This window comes from Anneissia japonica, unplaced genomic scaffold (genome assembly GCF_011630105.1).
Source record: "Anneissia japonica isolate Jap-2015-1 unplaced genomic scaffold, ASM1163010v1 scaffold993_len1110182_cov180, whole genome shotgun sequence".
Classification (NCBI taxonomy): Eukaryota; Metazoa; Echinodermata; class Crinoidea; order Comatulida; family Comatulidae; genus Anneissia; species Anneissia japonica.
Genome location: NW_022749760.1, coordinates 411,780 through 426,535, shown reverse-complemented (window position 1 = coordinate 426,535; position 14,756 = coordinate 411,780). Strand labels below are relative to the sequence as shown.

The 14,756-nt window shown below is 33.3% G+C and overlaps 2 protein-coding genes across 2 annotated transcripts in view; one reads left to right on the top strand and one right to left on the bottom strand.

Annotated features, from left to right (window-relative positions):
* The window catches only part of LOC117121165 (WD repeat-containing protein 44-like), a 19,359-nt gene extending 15,282 nt beyond the window's left edge, over window positions 1-4,077 (bottom strand). The window contains exons 1-6 of the mRNA XM_033266270.1: window positions 3,904-4,077; window positions 3,164-3,365; window positions 1,943-2,026; window positions 1,257-1,586; window positions 596-805; window positions 221-469 (exon numbers count right to left, since the gene is read on the bottom strand). Of these exons, the coding sequence (XP_033122161.1) occupies window positions 221-469; window positions 596-805; window positions 1,257-1,586; window positions 1,943-2,026; window positions 3,164-3,365; window positions 3,904-3,974 (1,146 nt within the window). The 5' untranslated portion in view covers window positions 3,975-4,077. The remainder of the gene's footprint in view (window positions 1-220; window positions 470-595; window positions 806-1,256; window positions 1,587-1,942; window positions 2,027-3,163; window positions 3,366-3,903) is intronic.
* A 2,048-nt stretch (window positions 4,078-6,125) lies between these two features.
* Window positions 6,126-10,040, top strand: LOC117121164 (F-box/SPRY domain-containing protein 1-like). The gene is made up of 2 exons (XM_033266269.1): window positions 6,126-6,741; window positions 7,443-10,040. Exons 1-2 carry the CDS (start codon window positions 6,145-6,147, stop codon window positions 7,626-7,628), a joined length of 783 nt encoding a protein of 260 aa, XP_033122160.1. The 5' UTR covers window positions 6,126-6,144; the 3' UTR covers window positions 7,629-10,040.
* Window positions 10,041-14,756: the final 4,716 nt, after the last annotated feature.

Sequence of the window (14,756 nt, the reverse complement as noted above, 5' to 3'; positions counted from 1 at the left end):
CTCTATATATATATATATATATATATACACATTGGAGAGTGGGTTTGCATGTATGCTCCAAGTGAAATAAAATGTAAAAGCAATGAAAAAACGGTGTACAATCATTGACTTGCGGAACACAAATTTATTAAGCTATAATAAAATCAAACGGATATTTTGATAGCTCCTGCTATCTTTATCAACGTTAAAGACTTTAACATATAATAATCCTATAACTTACATCATCTGTAAGAAGAACACCGGTTTGACTCTGCCCCTGCATCAGCAAGTGGTACTTCAGAAGTTTCTCCATCTCTGGTGTACTGCTTCGACTCTTAGCCTCCTCCCAATGGTCCATAGGACTCTCCGGAGGCAAGCCAGAAGGTGCATTAGCACACTCCGGTGGCATATCGCCAAGGATATCACTAGAAAGTCGCTCCGGAGGATCTTGGTCAGAATGCGGAACACTAGTTTCATAAGTTGATGAATCCTGTTAAATGACAACAGAAAATTATTTTCATCTATTATAAAAATTATTAATAATAATTAATTACAATAATAATAGTTGTTATACCACTCCCTAAACTTTGAAATATAAAGTAACACAGGAACTTACGTGATGTTTAACGTAAGAGTTACCCCGTGAAGCACTTTCTAGATCTAGGGAATGTTCCAACTCCTTGGTGATATTAGCGATGGTGGTTGTTGGAGTCAGTATCCCACTGCCTGGCCTACTACCACTACCAATGTCCAATGGTAAACCAACTACTGGCATGTCTTCAACAAGTCCTGTGCTCTCCCCTTCAACTTCAACTCCCTCAGCAGCCTTCAATGGAAAAAGATTCAAAATAATTACTATTCGGACTGTGAAGAAATGTATAAATCGAAGCAGAGTTTACCCGGCCTTATTCTACAAAATGTTTGCCAACAAAATCTGCGAGAGCAGCTAGTTTAGTCGGCTAAACTGGTGGTAGCCACTGTGTGTTCGCTGAACTATGGAGATCTCTTGGTGCCCGGTTCAATTTCTGTCTCTGCTTTCCAGGAGGAGGGCTGCATGCAAGTTTCAAAAGCATACTCTCTTTCGGATGAGACGTTTAAGCCGCTGCCCAAATGTACGTTAAAGAATGCAGTACAGTCTTTGAAGAGTAGGGGATTGTCTCCCGGTGTACTGCCCAATTCACCACCAGAAGGACCCCACTGGAAATAAGTCTTTAATGGGTTATCTAATCCAAATCAAATTCCTCTTATTTTTTTAATCAAGACAATACTTCACCAACCTTCTGTTGCTGAAGTTTAGAAACCTTCTTCTTTTTGCGTCTAGGAGGAGCGACGGGTTTTGCAGCTGGAGGTGGCATCTCTTTGGATTCAGAATCCAATGGCAAAGCCATAGGTCGTCCTGTAGTGCTGGCAACAAGATCAGGAATAGCCTCATGTCTTTCTTCATCTGCATCTTTGTCACTAGGTTCTTGAGGTACTGGTGCATCACTGGGGTCCGGCTGATTTGTTTCTTTTTCACTGTCTTCATCCAAACCACTTTCTTCTTTCCTTCTTCGTTCTTCTAGTCTCTTCCGCCGTTTCTCTGCCTCTATTCTTCGTTTTTCAGCCTCCTGTTACAAAACAAAATAACTTTATGCATTTTACATAACAAGTGTTAAAGCTATGGCTATTTAGAAGAACACCTCCCAAATGAGTGAGTGAGTTCCCCTATTTTACGTTTTCTCTGTCTCTGTATGTTTTAAATTCAATAATGACATAAAATAAATGAAATGAAACTGTCTTTTTCCAAGTGGAGTTGCAGAATTTGAAATAGAGGGGGCGCAAAGAGGGACTTTCACAGATAGAGAGTCTTTACCACCTCAGCCCCACAATGGTCGGAGCTGAGGTAAGAAAATTTATGATTATGTCTCCTGGTAGTGAAGTCCACTTGCCAACTAGTTTTCCTGATTCCTGATATCTATCCTACCTGCTTTTGCTTTTTCCTTTCTTCTTCTTCTTTGTGTCTTCTTTCATCTTCTGCAACACGCATCCTCTGCTCTTCTATCAATTTCTAAATCAAAAGAAATTTTGTTAAGAAGCCATATTAGTCAGGAAATACATGTTAAGAAATGATTTGGCAGGACTTCATAATAATATTTATTATGTGAAATAAATATTATTGTTAGTCAAAAGCATGCTACTGACTCACTTATTTACTTTATATTTATTTAACCATAAACAGACTTACAGCAAATTTTAATTCAAATTTAGATTAGCCCTTACTAAATAATTTTTTAGTTTAATATAAATCGGCTGCATATAACTGAATTCATACATTTTAGGGAAAGTTAAGTAGCAAAAACAAAATGTTAACAAAAAATATATTTTTGTTAGTATTTACATCTATTTACTTGAGCTAATTATATTTTTGTTATTCAGCATTTTGAACGCAAAATCATTCAGTGTTTTTTTTTTTTAAGTTTTAAAGCGATTTTTTTTGTGAATTTTAACTTTCATTATGTATATAAATAAATAAATTAATACTCAATTTCAAAGTGCTGTAATTCTGAAATTTTTATAATATTTGTAACTTATACTTGATTTGTATTTTTACTGCTAGCTTCTGAGTGATGAACAACGTTTCAGTCTTATTTATTGCTGCCATTTTTGTCAACTGGTTTATAGCATTTTATGCATTTTAAACTGTTTGTTTTTCTGTCACCTTAATAAAATATGCAAATATTTCTCTGGACATAAGTTTTACTTTATTGAGCTTTTCCTTGCAATTAGGGTAATGTTTTTGTGCAAATTTTTATCCTATCTTTATCATGTATTTTAAGTCAATCAATAAATATCAGTGAAAATTATGGTGTTAGAAATGCTTCTTGTGTCATAAAGGAATGCAGTATGAGAAAGCTGGAAATCATGTATGCTCCCTTGAGATTTTTTGGCTGAAATGACAAGTTGGCAAATGTTAGAAGTAGAGGGTACCTCCATGAATGGAGGGTCAGAGGTCAAGCCAAACTATTTACTACACAGTATAGCTACAGTAGTAGAGTTTAGATACATTCTTAGAATTTTGCCATGATCTTGTAAATATGTTTTGTTAAATATGTTTTGGAAATCAAGAATAAAAGTAGCATAAATGAAATAAAAATGTAATGAATAATAATATGAATATTTTTTTTTTGTATCTGATTGCACTGACTTTTTCCTCCTCTTTCTTTTTCTCTGCAAGTTGGATAAGTTTTCTTTGTATTTCTTCATCTTCACGCTTTCGCTTCTCATCCTCTTCTCGTCTGTTTTCCGCTGCTTTTAAACGTTCTTCTTCAAGTCTTTGAATTTCAAGTTCATATGCATCAACGACAGGGGGCGCCTTGCTCTCTTTAACTAGAGATTCTTTGCTTTTCCTTTTAATATAAATATAAATAAATGGTGATAATTATTAACTAGATTAATTTTTCCTCTTGTTTATTTATGCTAGATCGTCTAGGCTAGGCATCCATTGTGGTTTCGTCATATAATATCATTTCGGGATCATTGGCCTAGGTTAGGCATAGCCTAGCTCTACTAGGTATTCTGTTTTTATACCACACATTTCTTACTGTAAAACAATTATTTTTCAACTCTTTTAAAGTTTTGAGCCTTATTTATTCCATTTTAAAAATTAAAATACACTACACAAATAGTAATAAAGATAAATCCATGTTATAAAATAACTGTGTATAGAAGGTGTAGCATGCCTACTGCGTTAAAAGTTGTGCTGCTAGTCTAGGCCTAAGATAATCATCTCGCGGCGTATGCCATACAAAGGTTACCGAAACCTACAGCCGTAGCCAACCGAAAGCTACACAACGTCAACAATATGCACACACACACAGGGCCTGGCACACCCTGTCGTGGCGACCGAAGCACGTAACTTGTTAATAAAGAAAAGAAAATACCAACCGTCCAGGACTCGGAGCCCCAACATCTTCAGTAGCATCAAAGAATTCTTCTGAGTCACTTTCTGAAGACATATCAATGTCTTTTAGAGGCAAATAATCGAAACGATATCACTTTCACACCATAACCATGGTGTTTTATCATTATTATTAGCGTAAAATGGCCGATGCTTGTGAGCCCTCCATAAAATGGCCTTTATTTACCATGAAAATAGCTTCGAAAACGTTACTAAAAGAAAATGACTATAATGTTTTTTTCAACAATAAAACAGTAATTTTATGAAGAAAAAAAAATTCTATTATAACAAAAAACAGTGGAACAGAAGAATCAAAAGAATAAAAAAAACCTATTATTATTATTATTATTATTATATTATTATTATTATTATTATTATTATTATTATTATTATTATTATTATTATTATTATTATTATTATTATTATTATTATTTCGTTTAGCAGCCTTTTCCAAAGTTGAATTACAAGGTATTAACATCAACAAATTACTTTAAAAATACTTTTCGCCGACTTCTTTGTCTTTGTCTGAATAAAAGGAAATAAATTAAATAAACGATGATAAGCTGATTATTATTATTATTATTATTATTATTATTATTAATATTATTATTATTATCATTATTATCATTATCATTATCATTATCATTATTGCTGCGAAGCAGCCAATTTATATTCTTGACAGCAATTTGACCTCTGAAAGGTCATTGTTTGTCAAAAATCAATCGCCTGACACAACTGAAAAGCGGAGTTTCCTTCTTTCGTTCTCCCGGGTAAAAACAATTACTTTTTAGGCGACGTTTGTAGACTAACCTACTCGTACCAACGTCGGCATGTCGCGACGCTGGAGTACTATTCAGCGTTTTTACTATATTTCTAGGTTTCCTATTTCTACGTTTAATCGGCTCATGTCTCAGCCACAATATTTTGAGGACAATATTATTTACGAACCCAGTTAAACTTATTTACTAGCCTATTTCAACGTGCTAATTATTACATTTAGGCGACGCTTGTTGTAGACTGGCATGTGTTTGCGGAAATAAATACCATTTTATACACATGCGCAGATCGATTCGCCAGCAGCGAGTCATCGCCAGCCGCAGCGAGCCATCGCCAGCAGAGAGATGTCACTGCAGCAAAACACTATTGTACCAACGCTGTTCTAATAATATTATAGACAATGGGTCGTGCTCATATTATTTGTTATATTTTTATTATTCATTATTTTCACTTGACTCGCATAAATAATTTTTTTCGAAGAACATTTTATGCAGTTGTATACTTCGCAGCACTTCACTTGCAATTTCTAGTTATTATTGGTATAATACTGATGATTATGGTGATGATGATACATCAATTTTTTAGGACTATTACTAAAAAATTTCCCTGTAGATCTGTTTCCTCGTCGTGTATGGACCAACTCCCTACTGAGTACTGAAATCTCTTCCCAGCTATCTCATAGATATTCCGATAACTTTCTATCTGATCAAGATTTCGAAAGTTACGTTTTACAGACCCATATTGATTATTGCTATTATGAATCTATATCTTTAAACTGCAACTTAATATTGTTGCTTGTTGAAATTTAATTATTATATTGTTTATAGTTGTATAAATTACATATAGAATATACATTCTAAAATTATCACACCTGTTTTTTTTTTTTTTTTTTTTTTTTTTTTTTTTTTTTTTTTAAAGAAAAGGTAACTTTTAACTTTAGAATTACGATAGGCATATAGGCCGCCTACTCTATAATTATTGTGCCTGAGACAACGATATACTTAAAATACAGTAGTTGTCTCAGATACATCTTATGTTTTTTATGTTAATATTAATAATGGGGAAGCTGACTCTAAATTCGGATTTTTAGTAAGACTTTGCCTAAGCTGGCCCTGACCAAAATTTGTTGTATTGTAAACGTGGATAGGAGAATATATAAATGAAATGATCGGATAACTTGAATGATGATAAAGATGAATGGCATGCCGATGCTAAGAGTTGATGTTGATAATGATGATAATGGATGATGATGAAGATGTATAGATATTCCAGCAATTCAAAGAGTTGTTCATGATGATGACTACGTTACAGTAGTTTAATCACAGAGGGATGTCAAATCAGATATTCACGCAGTGTTCACACGTAGTGGTTCCTATCACGTTTATCACGATGATGATAGCCCCCTCTATACTTGTGAAAATTGTTAAGTTTACTGTCTCTGCTGACCTTTCATGGGTCAAGTCAAGATGGCCGTATCCTCATGGGCGGATCTTCCTACTAGTTGTTTAGAAATTATCTTCTCTCTATTGGATTTGCCAGATCTATTGAATGTTTCTCTTGTTTGTAAACATTGGCACAATCATTTAAATGATGAGAACAGCATAGTTTGGAGAGTACAATGCCTAAAGAGACTTGCTGAAGATGTTTTGAATGGCGACTTTCTGTCAAATGTCCCGACGTACAAATCGAAACTTCGAGCGCTGTACTACACTTGGAATCCGAAAGATTGCTCACAGAATGTATTTGTCAAAAAGAACGGTTTTGTATTACATCGAAGTCCAGTAGCCCAAAGCACAGATGGTGCAAGGGGGAGGCGTGGCTTCGAGACAGGCCGACACAGTTGGGAGATTTGGTGGGAAGGCCCACTTGGAACCGTAGCCGTTGTTGGGATTGCGACCAAAGATGCGCCAATGCAATGTCCAGGATACACTGGGTTACTTGGTAGCAATGATAAAAGTTGGGGGTGGAACCTTGTAGATAATTTTCTTTTGCATAATGGAGACCAACAGGGTAATTTCCCTCAGTGCAATAATGCGCCAAAATATGAGGTTTGTAGAAAAAGTAATTTTATTTTATAATAAGTGGTCATATTTAATATGCAATTTTATTCAATAAGTTTTTGGGTTCAAATGATTCAAACAGTACATAGGCCTACATACTGCTTTGTTTGGGCGGTGTTTTTTTTCTTTCGAGTAGCTTAGGCCTAGGCCAAGGAGTTGTTGGCCTACACCGATTTAATTATTTGCAAGTTGTCAGCTTCTTACAAATTTAATACAGTACAGGTAAAAAAATATAAAAAAATATTCAAATGCAAATTTCAAAAAAGATAAATAAAAGCCTTGTACAAATAGTTTAAAGTTAACTTTAATTATAATTGTGAATTTTTAATATACTGGGTAGTTCTTTCCAAAGGGAAGAGGCAGAAATGAAAAAGTGCATTTTCCATAGTAACATGTTTTATCACAATTAATGTTGAATCAAAGAAAGGAGTTATACGAAAATATGTTAAACAATTTCAATTGGGACAATTATTAGTTACAAGTTGTACGAAAATATGTTAAACAATTTCAATTGGGACAATTATTAGTTACAAGTTGACATTGTCTTCATATTAGGCTTAAACAGAATAATTAATTAAACTTACTGAAATATTCTGTGGTTATGTAGCTAGTAGACATTGAAGCATTCTGTACCTTTATAAATTGTTTTGAGCACAATTTAACATTTTAAAATATTTTTATTTAATCAGGTTGGAGAACGAATACGGGTTATATTGGATATGGAGGACAATTATTTAGCATTTGAGCGTGGTTACGAGTTCATGGGTGTTGCATTTCGTGGCCTGCCAAACGAGACTCTCTACCCAGCCATATCGGCCGTGTATGGCAACACAGAGGTAGCGATGGTGTACTTAGGCGAGCCAGTAGATGGATGATGATGTAACCCTTTGTTAAGCTAAACTGTTGAATAATTCATGAGCAGGGATTCTAATTGCAAGCCAGTGTGGAAGAGTGGGTAGCTCCGTGGGCATGGGAAGAAATCCATGTACGGAAAACCTAATCACTACACTGGGGCTTGGAACATAGTGAACCAGGATCATACATTACAGTACAAGGGTCTGAAGACTGCTACTGTATCTTGACACTGAGGAAGTAAATCGTCAAGGTCAGGGAAGTGCTGCAGGCCTGGGGAAAGTGAGTTTGTCAGACAACCATCAGATTAATGTAAAAGATTTACCAAGTCTATGATTTGTTCTACAGTAAATTACAAATGCATTTTCCTCCATTTATATCCAAAATTTATTTTAATAGACTTACAGTAATAGATTAATGTTGGATTATTTTTGGATTTTGTTGGTTAACACCCAAAGTTTTCTTCTTTTTTTTTTTTTGGATCAAAAACAGTATTTTACAAATTAAGCGCAATTAATAAAACCATGGTAACACTTTATGTTGCTTTTATATCTAGGATGTACAGTCAGATGCACCATTTGTACCAAGAATTCCTACCAGCTAAACGAAACCACACAAAATTCATGTGTAAATGTTTGTTCTTATATTTCCTAGGGTTGTTTTTTTTTTGTAATGATTCATGTCCTTTTTTAACAGTAGAGTATGGTATTATGTTTGATTGTTACCACCAACAATGCCTTGTTGAGGTTATTGTACTGTAGATTCAAGGTAGTCCTATAAAGTGTCATTGTATATTGTGTTCCCTTTCCTGTCACATGATTGGTTTATTCATATGTGACCTGGCCTGCCCTGATGCTTGGTTAATCACATGATTTGGATTAAATTAAATAAATTCATTAAATTTATGATTAATCTGTATTTTACAAATTGACAAAAGACAATTAAGAACTACTAGCACAAGTGGTCCTTTGTCTTTGTCACTGGTGGCACTGTTACTGAAGTCTTGTCGGCAAGCCTAGTTGGCTGCATTGCTTATGTGTCTGATCTCAAACATAGTACTTAAACTATATCTACATAGTTGAAAAAGAGAGTTCAGTATACAGTTTATTTAACCAAGCTCAAAGCAAAGCAGTTCTACTTGGTTAACATTCTAATGATTTATTCTGGCCAAGTGCTTAGATTTTAAATCCATTTTTTGGCAGTTATCTAAAAAGTTATCCTAGTCCTAGAATATATCAGTCTTATTTTTTAATCAATTCTATCAATATTATTATGGTAATTTTCAATAAAGGTAACCTTTTGACCTCTGAACACTTAAGTACATTCTTAATACCATCAGTACTGACTTTAATACAAACAGCAGAAATATAATTAAATTTTTAAATTAAATATATTCATTTATTTGAAAAAGTGAATAGTTATTTCAATGTGAACAAAACCATATTCTACAATTAAGATTTTATTTCTTGTTATTATTATTATTTTTTTATAATGTATTTACTATCACCTGTACTGTACACCATTATTAAATAATTGGTAATTGTTGTTTACATTTAAGCTACTGTTATTACATTAACATTATTATTGCATAATATTTGCATGATAATATTAATAAGAATCAACATATTTATGATATGGTGCTAATTATGTAATAAGAATATGTGACCTATTATTCAATAATAGAATCAGGATATTTATTATTGTTATTACAGATATTATTATTATTATATTTATTATTATTATTATTGTTGTTATTATTATTATTATTACTATTATTTTTATTATTGATTATTATTTTACTGAATTGTATACTAATGCAGCCATGGAACAATAGCTATATGGTTAAATTGAAAGTGATCCACTTTGAAAGTTGGATTATAGCTGTTAATTATCCATTGAATAATTAACCTCACTTTGTGGAATGCATCGGTATTTTATTCTCCTTTGTTTTGGATTTGTTTACCCACGGATTATACATAATGCAAATTGTGTTTATTTATCATCCAACACGAGTATCTTGCCACTTTATTGTACAGGATGTAGGTGATGCTTCATAAACAATGTCTTGCTATGAGGCTTAAATGAGTAGAGCAGTTGTTATTAGTTTTATTAAATACTAAAATATTATCATTTATTTCCAGGGTTCTTTCTAGACAGAAACATGGCTGTACTGTAGAGCCTAGATTTAACTTTCTGCCATGCGTGCAAATATCTGGACCTTTCAACAGTTTACAATTGATATAGTAACTAAATCATGGTACAGTGCCTCAAAGTTCTAAGTTCAAATTTATTCATTTATTTAATTTATTTTTTTTTTTTTTTGAAAAAAATTCATCAAGATACATATTTATAAATTGAATAAAAGCAAACGGTAGGGAATGACCAATAAGAGCAAAGCTCGATGAGATGGCCCCCCTAAGTGAGGTGCCCGAGCAGAAAAAAAAAAGATGCCAGTGCACTCACAATATATAGAAAATATACAAAAAAAAAAAAAAAAAAAAATTGATAAGGAAAAATGATAAGGAAGTATAGAGGCGAATGTACTGTATGAAATAACCAGTGACTTGCAGCTTTAATTACTGTAGGCTGAATTGCATACAGTGTTTTGGAGCATGAAGGTACTGTATAATAAGGGGAATGGTTGTCACAGTATTAATGAAACCCCACCCCCGCCCTGCCCTTTCACGTATACGCTAACCCCTTAAAATATGAGCAGGTGTCATTAATGATCAACTCAATCTTGAAGCCTGCAAGGTGGTGGTTTAAGTCAACTGATCAAGTATTCAGAGGACGAAGTTATACATGAGACCGTAGGGTACATGCTTGTTAAGTTTTGGGGGACTTTACAATTTCTATCAAAACCTGTTTGGCATATATAATTTAATTGATTTACAGTAATTCAATTTGATTTTAATTTAATTTAAGTATTTATATTTAATTATGAACATCCTCATACAGTAGGTTCAAACTGTACAGAAAAACTAACGATGAGCATAAAGATTGGAAAAAATTATTTTTTTAAAAAATTTTGACAGGCAACCAGGTTGTTGAAAAATACTGAGAAAAATCTGTAGAATATTGTATATTGAAAAGTCCATTGAATATTTTGTTTTACATAAATTTTTTTAATTGCAGTCTCGGAGAAGATTTGTTTTAATTAATCCACCTAAAAGTGATTGATAGTCAAGTGGCATCTTAAGATACAAAGGAAAAATTCAACAGCGCATTTTTTTAACATGTTACTTCAATAAACATAAAATTACAGAATGCAAATGTTCTGCATTAAACAACGTCAGTACAAAGATAGAATAAGATTTTTCAAATTTATTACAATCGTTAAATCCATTGAATTAAGTGTGAATTATTTATAGTCTGTACTTAACATGTCATTTGTGAAAGGATTATGAGGTACTAAGCAAGTCCCCGATTCTGAAGACAGCTTCAATATGAAAATCAAACTAAATACAGTTGTATTGCAGGTTACGGTACTACTATATCAATTGTAAAGAGCACTCTATTATGATAATTGTATAAAATGTTTAAAGGCACATTTGCATCTGCTATTTTCCCGTCCTGTCTGCCCTCCCTTCCTGCCTCCCCTTTCATTTTTCCTCTCCCTCCTGATTGGACAAGTCCTCTTGACAATCTACTAGATATTGATACTGAATTTTTTAACAAGGCTATTTATTGTGTATTGGATTTTCACAATTATTTTTATCAATTTGTTATTCATCTTCATTTCATAATAATGGTAAATTGTTTAAGAATCAATTCTATTCATGTCATCATCTTCATTTCATATATTAAATTTTAATATGATTGAAGATCAGGTGTTTCAAAAACATGAATATTAATTAAGATGTCAAATTATCCACTTTTCAATTGATTTCATTTCTTGGTCACATGATCCAGTAGTAGCTTTAGGCAAGATTGTGTGAAGTATCTCAGAAAATTAGTTCACATGAATTACTAGGTAATCTAGCAAGTGCATCAAACCAATGACCTCCAGGGTGCAAATGCACTGACCCATAAGTTCATTAGTTGATTTTAGATATTGAATTTGTTTATTCCTATCAATGATTCTTGATGGTGAATAATAGTACTGCCATAATTGTTCATGTTATTATTCAAGAATGCTCATCAGTCATCATCGTTATATCTATACCATACATCGTAATTCACAACAATTCGGCCCTTCTAAGGCAAATCAACGTATCTGAACAAATATATAATAGCAGTTACGTTGTTTTGCCATGGGATGCATTGTCATTGTTGTCAATGTCATCATTATCATCAACCTTATCATCATCAGTGGTTTATCCAGGAATTCGGAATAGAGGGGCTTAAGGGGGACTCTCACAGATGGAGCGTCTGTACCACCTAAGCCCCAACATGGTTGGGGCTGAGGTAAGATTAAGAAAAATTATGATTATGGCTGGAAATGGCACTCTCTAAATTTAAATATAATTTTCTTTTTTTCTGCATTATTTTAAAATTTTTAAAGAATTTAGGGGCCCAGGCCAACTGTGGGGGCCCCCTCAATTTGCCACTGATCATCATTATCATCATCATCGTCGTCGTAAACATTATCATCATCATCATAATAAATCGTAATCATGTATCAAAATCAGCATAACCATCATTCCATCACCGTTTCTGACATGTTTTTTTTTTATTATTAAAAGAATTCAATTCCTTTCATTTTCTTTATTAGTCCAGTAAAAAAATTAAAATCATCATCACCAGCCTCTCAGGACAATGCTGGCCTCCTCAAACCCCATACTGGTCTGTTGTATGCTAAATTGCCCTGTTTACTCCAAGCACTTCTGGAAAAGATCACTCCATCTCTTGCTTTGCCTCCCTCTTTTTTTTTGTTTTCGTACGTCATCCATAAAATATAATCAATAAAATATCAATATAAAGTTTACATGATAAAATTTTGTAAACTAGGATTTACATATCTTCGTCTTTACTGTAAAGATTTTATGCGTTATTGCAGTTGCATTCATTGGTCATATAATTTTTTATTCTATTGTTGACGTCTATTCATAATTATTTTTTATATTTATTAGTGTTCCAATTCATAGAATTTGTATTGTTATTGGTTTTTAATTGGCCATTGTGAGTGCATTGCTTTGTCTCATTACCTCTTATTTTATTGATTCATCTCATTAATATTCATAGATCTGTTCCCTCAGCACTGTTGTTGATTTGTGTATGTCGAGAACCCCAAGGTATGAATGAGCAATTTGAGAACAAGCTGCCCATAGCAGGCCTCTTGGCTGATTGTCCCACCTGCCCATTGGAAACCTGCAGGCTGAGTGTCTCTTAGAAACCAAGCCTCCGCAAACATGTTCGCTGCCTTAACAGTAAATGTTAATAATAAATTATATATCATGCGTGGCTCTACAAGTATTGTATCTTTTCTTGTACCATAAATCTCAAATAAGCACTGCTCTAGAATATTAAGTGCTGTACAAAACATGATTTTTTTGCGAAGTGCCGCTCTCGACTAAGCACCCTGTGTGTAAAGAAACACTTTGAGGATCAGGGTTTCAAATAAATGTATACAATGAAGACACAAGCATATCTTTATAAACGTTTATTTACGATGATGTAGGGCCAATGAACTGCAGGAATGCGCAAGATATAGTAGGTAACATGGGAACAGGCATGGAAAGCGCTATGCATATACTTATTTAATTACCGCAACTCTTGAATAAGCGCCGCTCTGGCATAAGCGCCTCACTGAAGCCTCCAAAAATTTTATAAACGCAGCGGTGCTTGTGGATTTATGGTAGATAAGTTCCTTAATTTGTGGTACCCATGAATTTAACTGAAAAAGTACACCACTAATCCTGTGGCAGACCTAATATTTTATTGAACCAAATATGGTAGAGTGTTAGTGGGAGGGGACAGGTAGACCAAAGGAATAGATTTTGAGGTGTTGGATGAGGCAGTACATGAGACTAGATGCTAGAATCTTTTGCTAAAATTAATTAACAAAAATTTCTGTAATACCTACTTCATAGGCCAACAATCATTGGCACATCCTGATGGTGATATGAGGGGATTGGGTAATAGGGATAAGCATTTGGAAGGGGAGGTACAGTACTTTAATATAAGTCAGTGCCTGATGTTAAACATAAAATGTACTTAAGGTAAAAAACCTGTAATAACCTGTATTTTTCTTCTTGCTCTAGTGAAACTGGGAATCTCTTGTTTCAAATCCTTGGATAATAAAAAGAAATTAATACATAACATGTTGTGCACAAATCCTGTGAATTGAAATTAGCCAGCTTATGCACTAGCCCATGAGGTATTGGTTTTTCTAGGATTATAGTCTGCTTTTTTATGGTCATGTGATGATTACTCATGCTGCAACGAGTTCTCGCTTCCTTCTTGGAATGTCAAATCTAGAAGATGAGATAATTATTTCAGATTTTGATGCTAGAATATTATAATTATCAATAATTTATAATTAATAATTATAGTTTTATTTTTGTTCTTGGCAACATATTACATTGACTAAATAGGAGTAGTGCTTAATAAATAAGTAAATAGAAGTAATTTAAAGAAATTCACCTTTTAAACAGTAATTAAAATGTACATGAAGTCAAAGTTGGTTCGCTTTTGGTGCAAGAACCCTAAAATCTCTGCATTATATTTGTCCATTAATATAAATTTGTTTTTCTAAGAATTACCTCTCTGTATATGACTTGTGCATTTGAATGATCTACTATACATACACTGTACATGAATATATTTATGTTATATAAATATTGTCCATTCTCAATGCACATTTGATTCTTTGTCTATCTCTCCTCCGTAAGAGGATTATTTAACTATTATTCACTTGATCAACTCATAGTTGTGAAATATATGATGGATATATGAATATATTTCTCTAATTATATTTCTGAATATATATCCAGTCCTAAGGGCCTTGGATTTCCAATAGCACTTTATCTTGAGTCGAATTGTCTAGCTTATGCTAGGTGGTTTGTTGAGATTTTTGTTTAAGACTGATCAAAATGCTTTTAAATTTAAATCGGTTTATGTAATGGCTGGTAAGTGGATGAAAGCAATGACGCCAAACGTTATCCCAGGTTTGAGAGAACCTGAGAGTATAGGGCAGTTTAAAACTAAGG

Bases quoted from the DNA above. Each gene is read 5' to 3' on its own strand.
- LOC117121164 (XM_033266269.1), top strand. From the start codon at position 6,145: ATGGGTCAAGTCAAGATGGCCGTATCCTCATGGGCGGATCTTCCTACT. The intron at 6,742-7,442 runs GTTTGTAGAAAA...TTATTTAATCAG, and splicing joins ATAATGCGCCAAAATATGAG to GTTGGAGAACGAATACGGGT.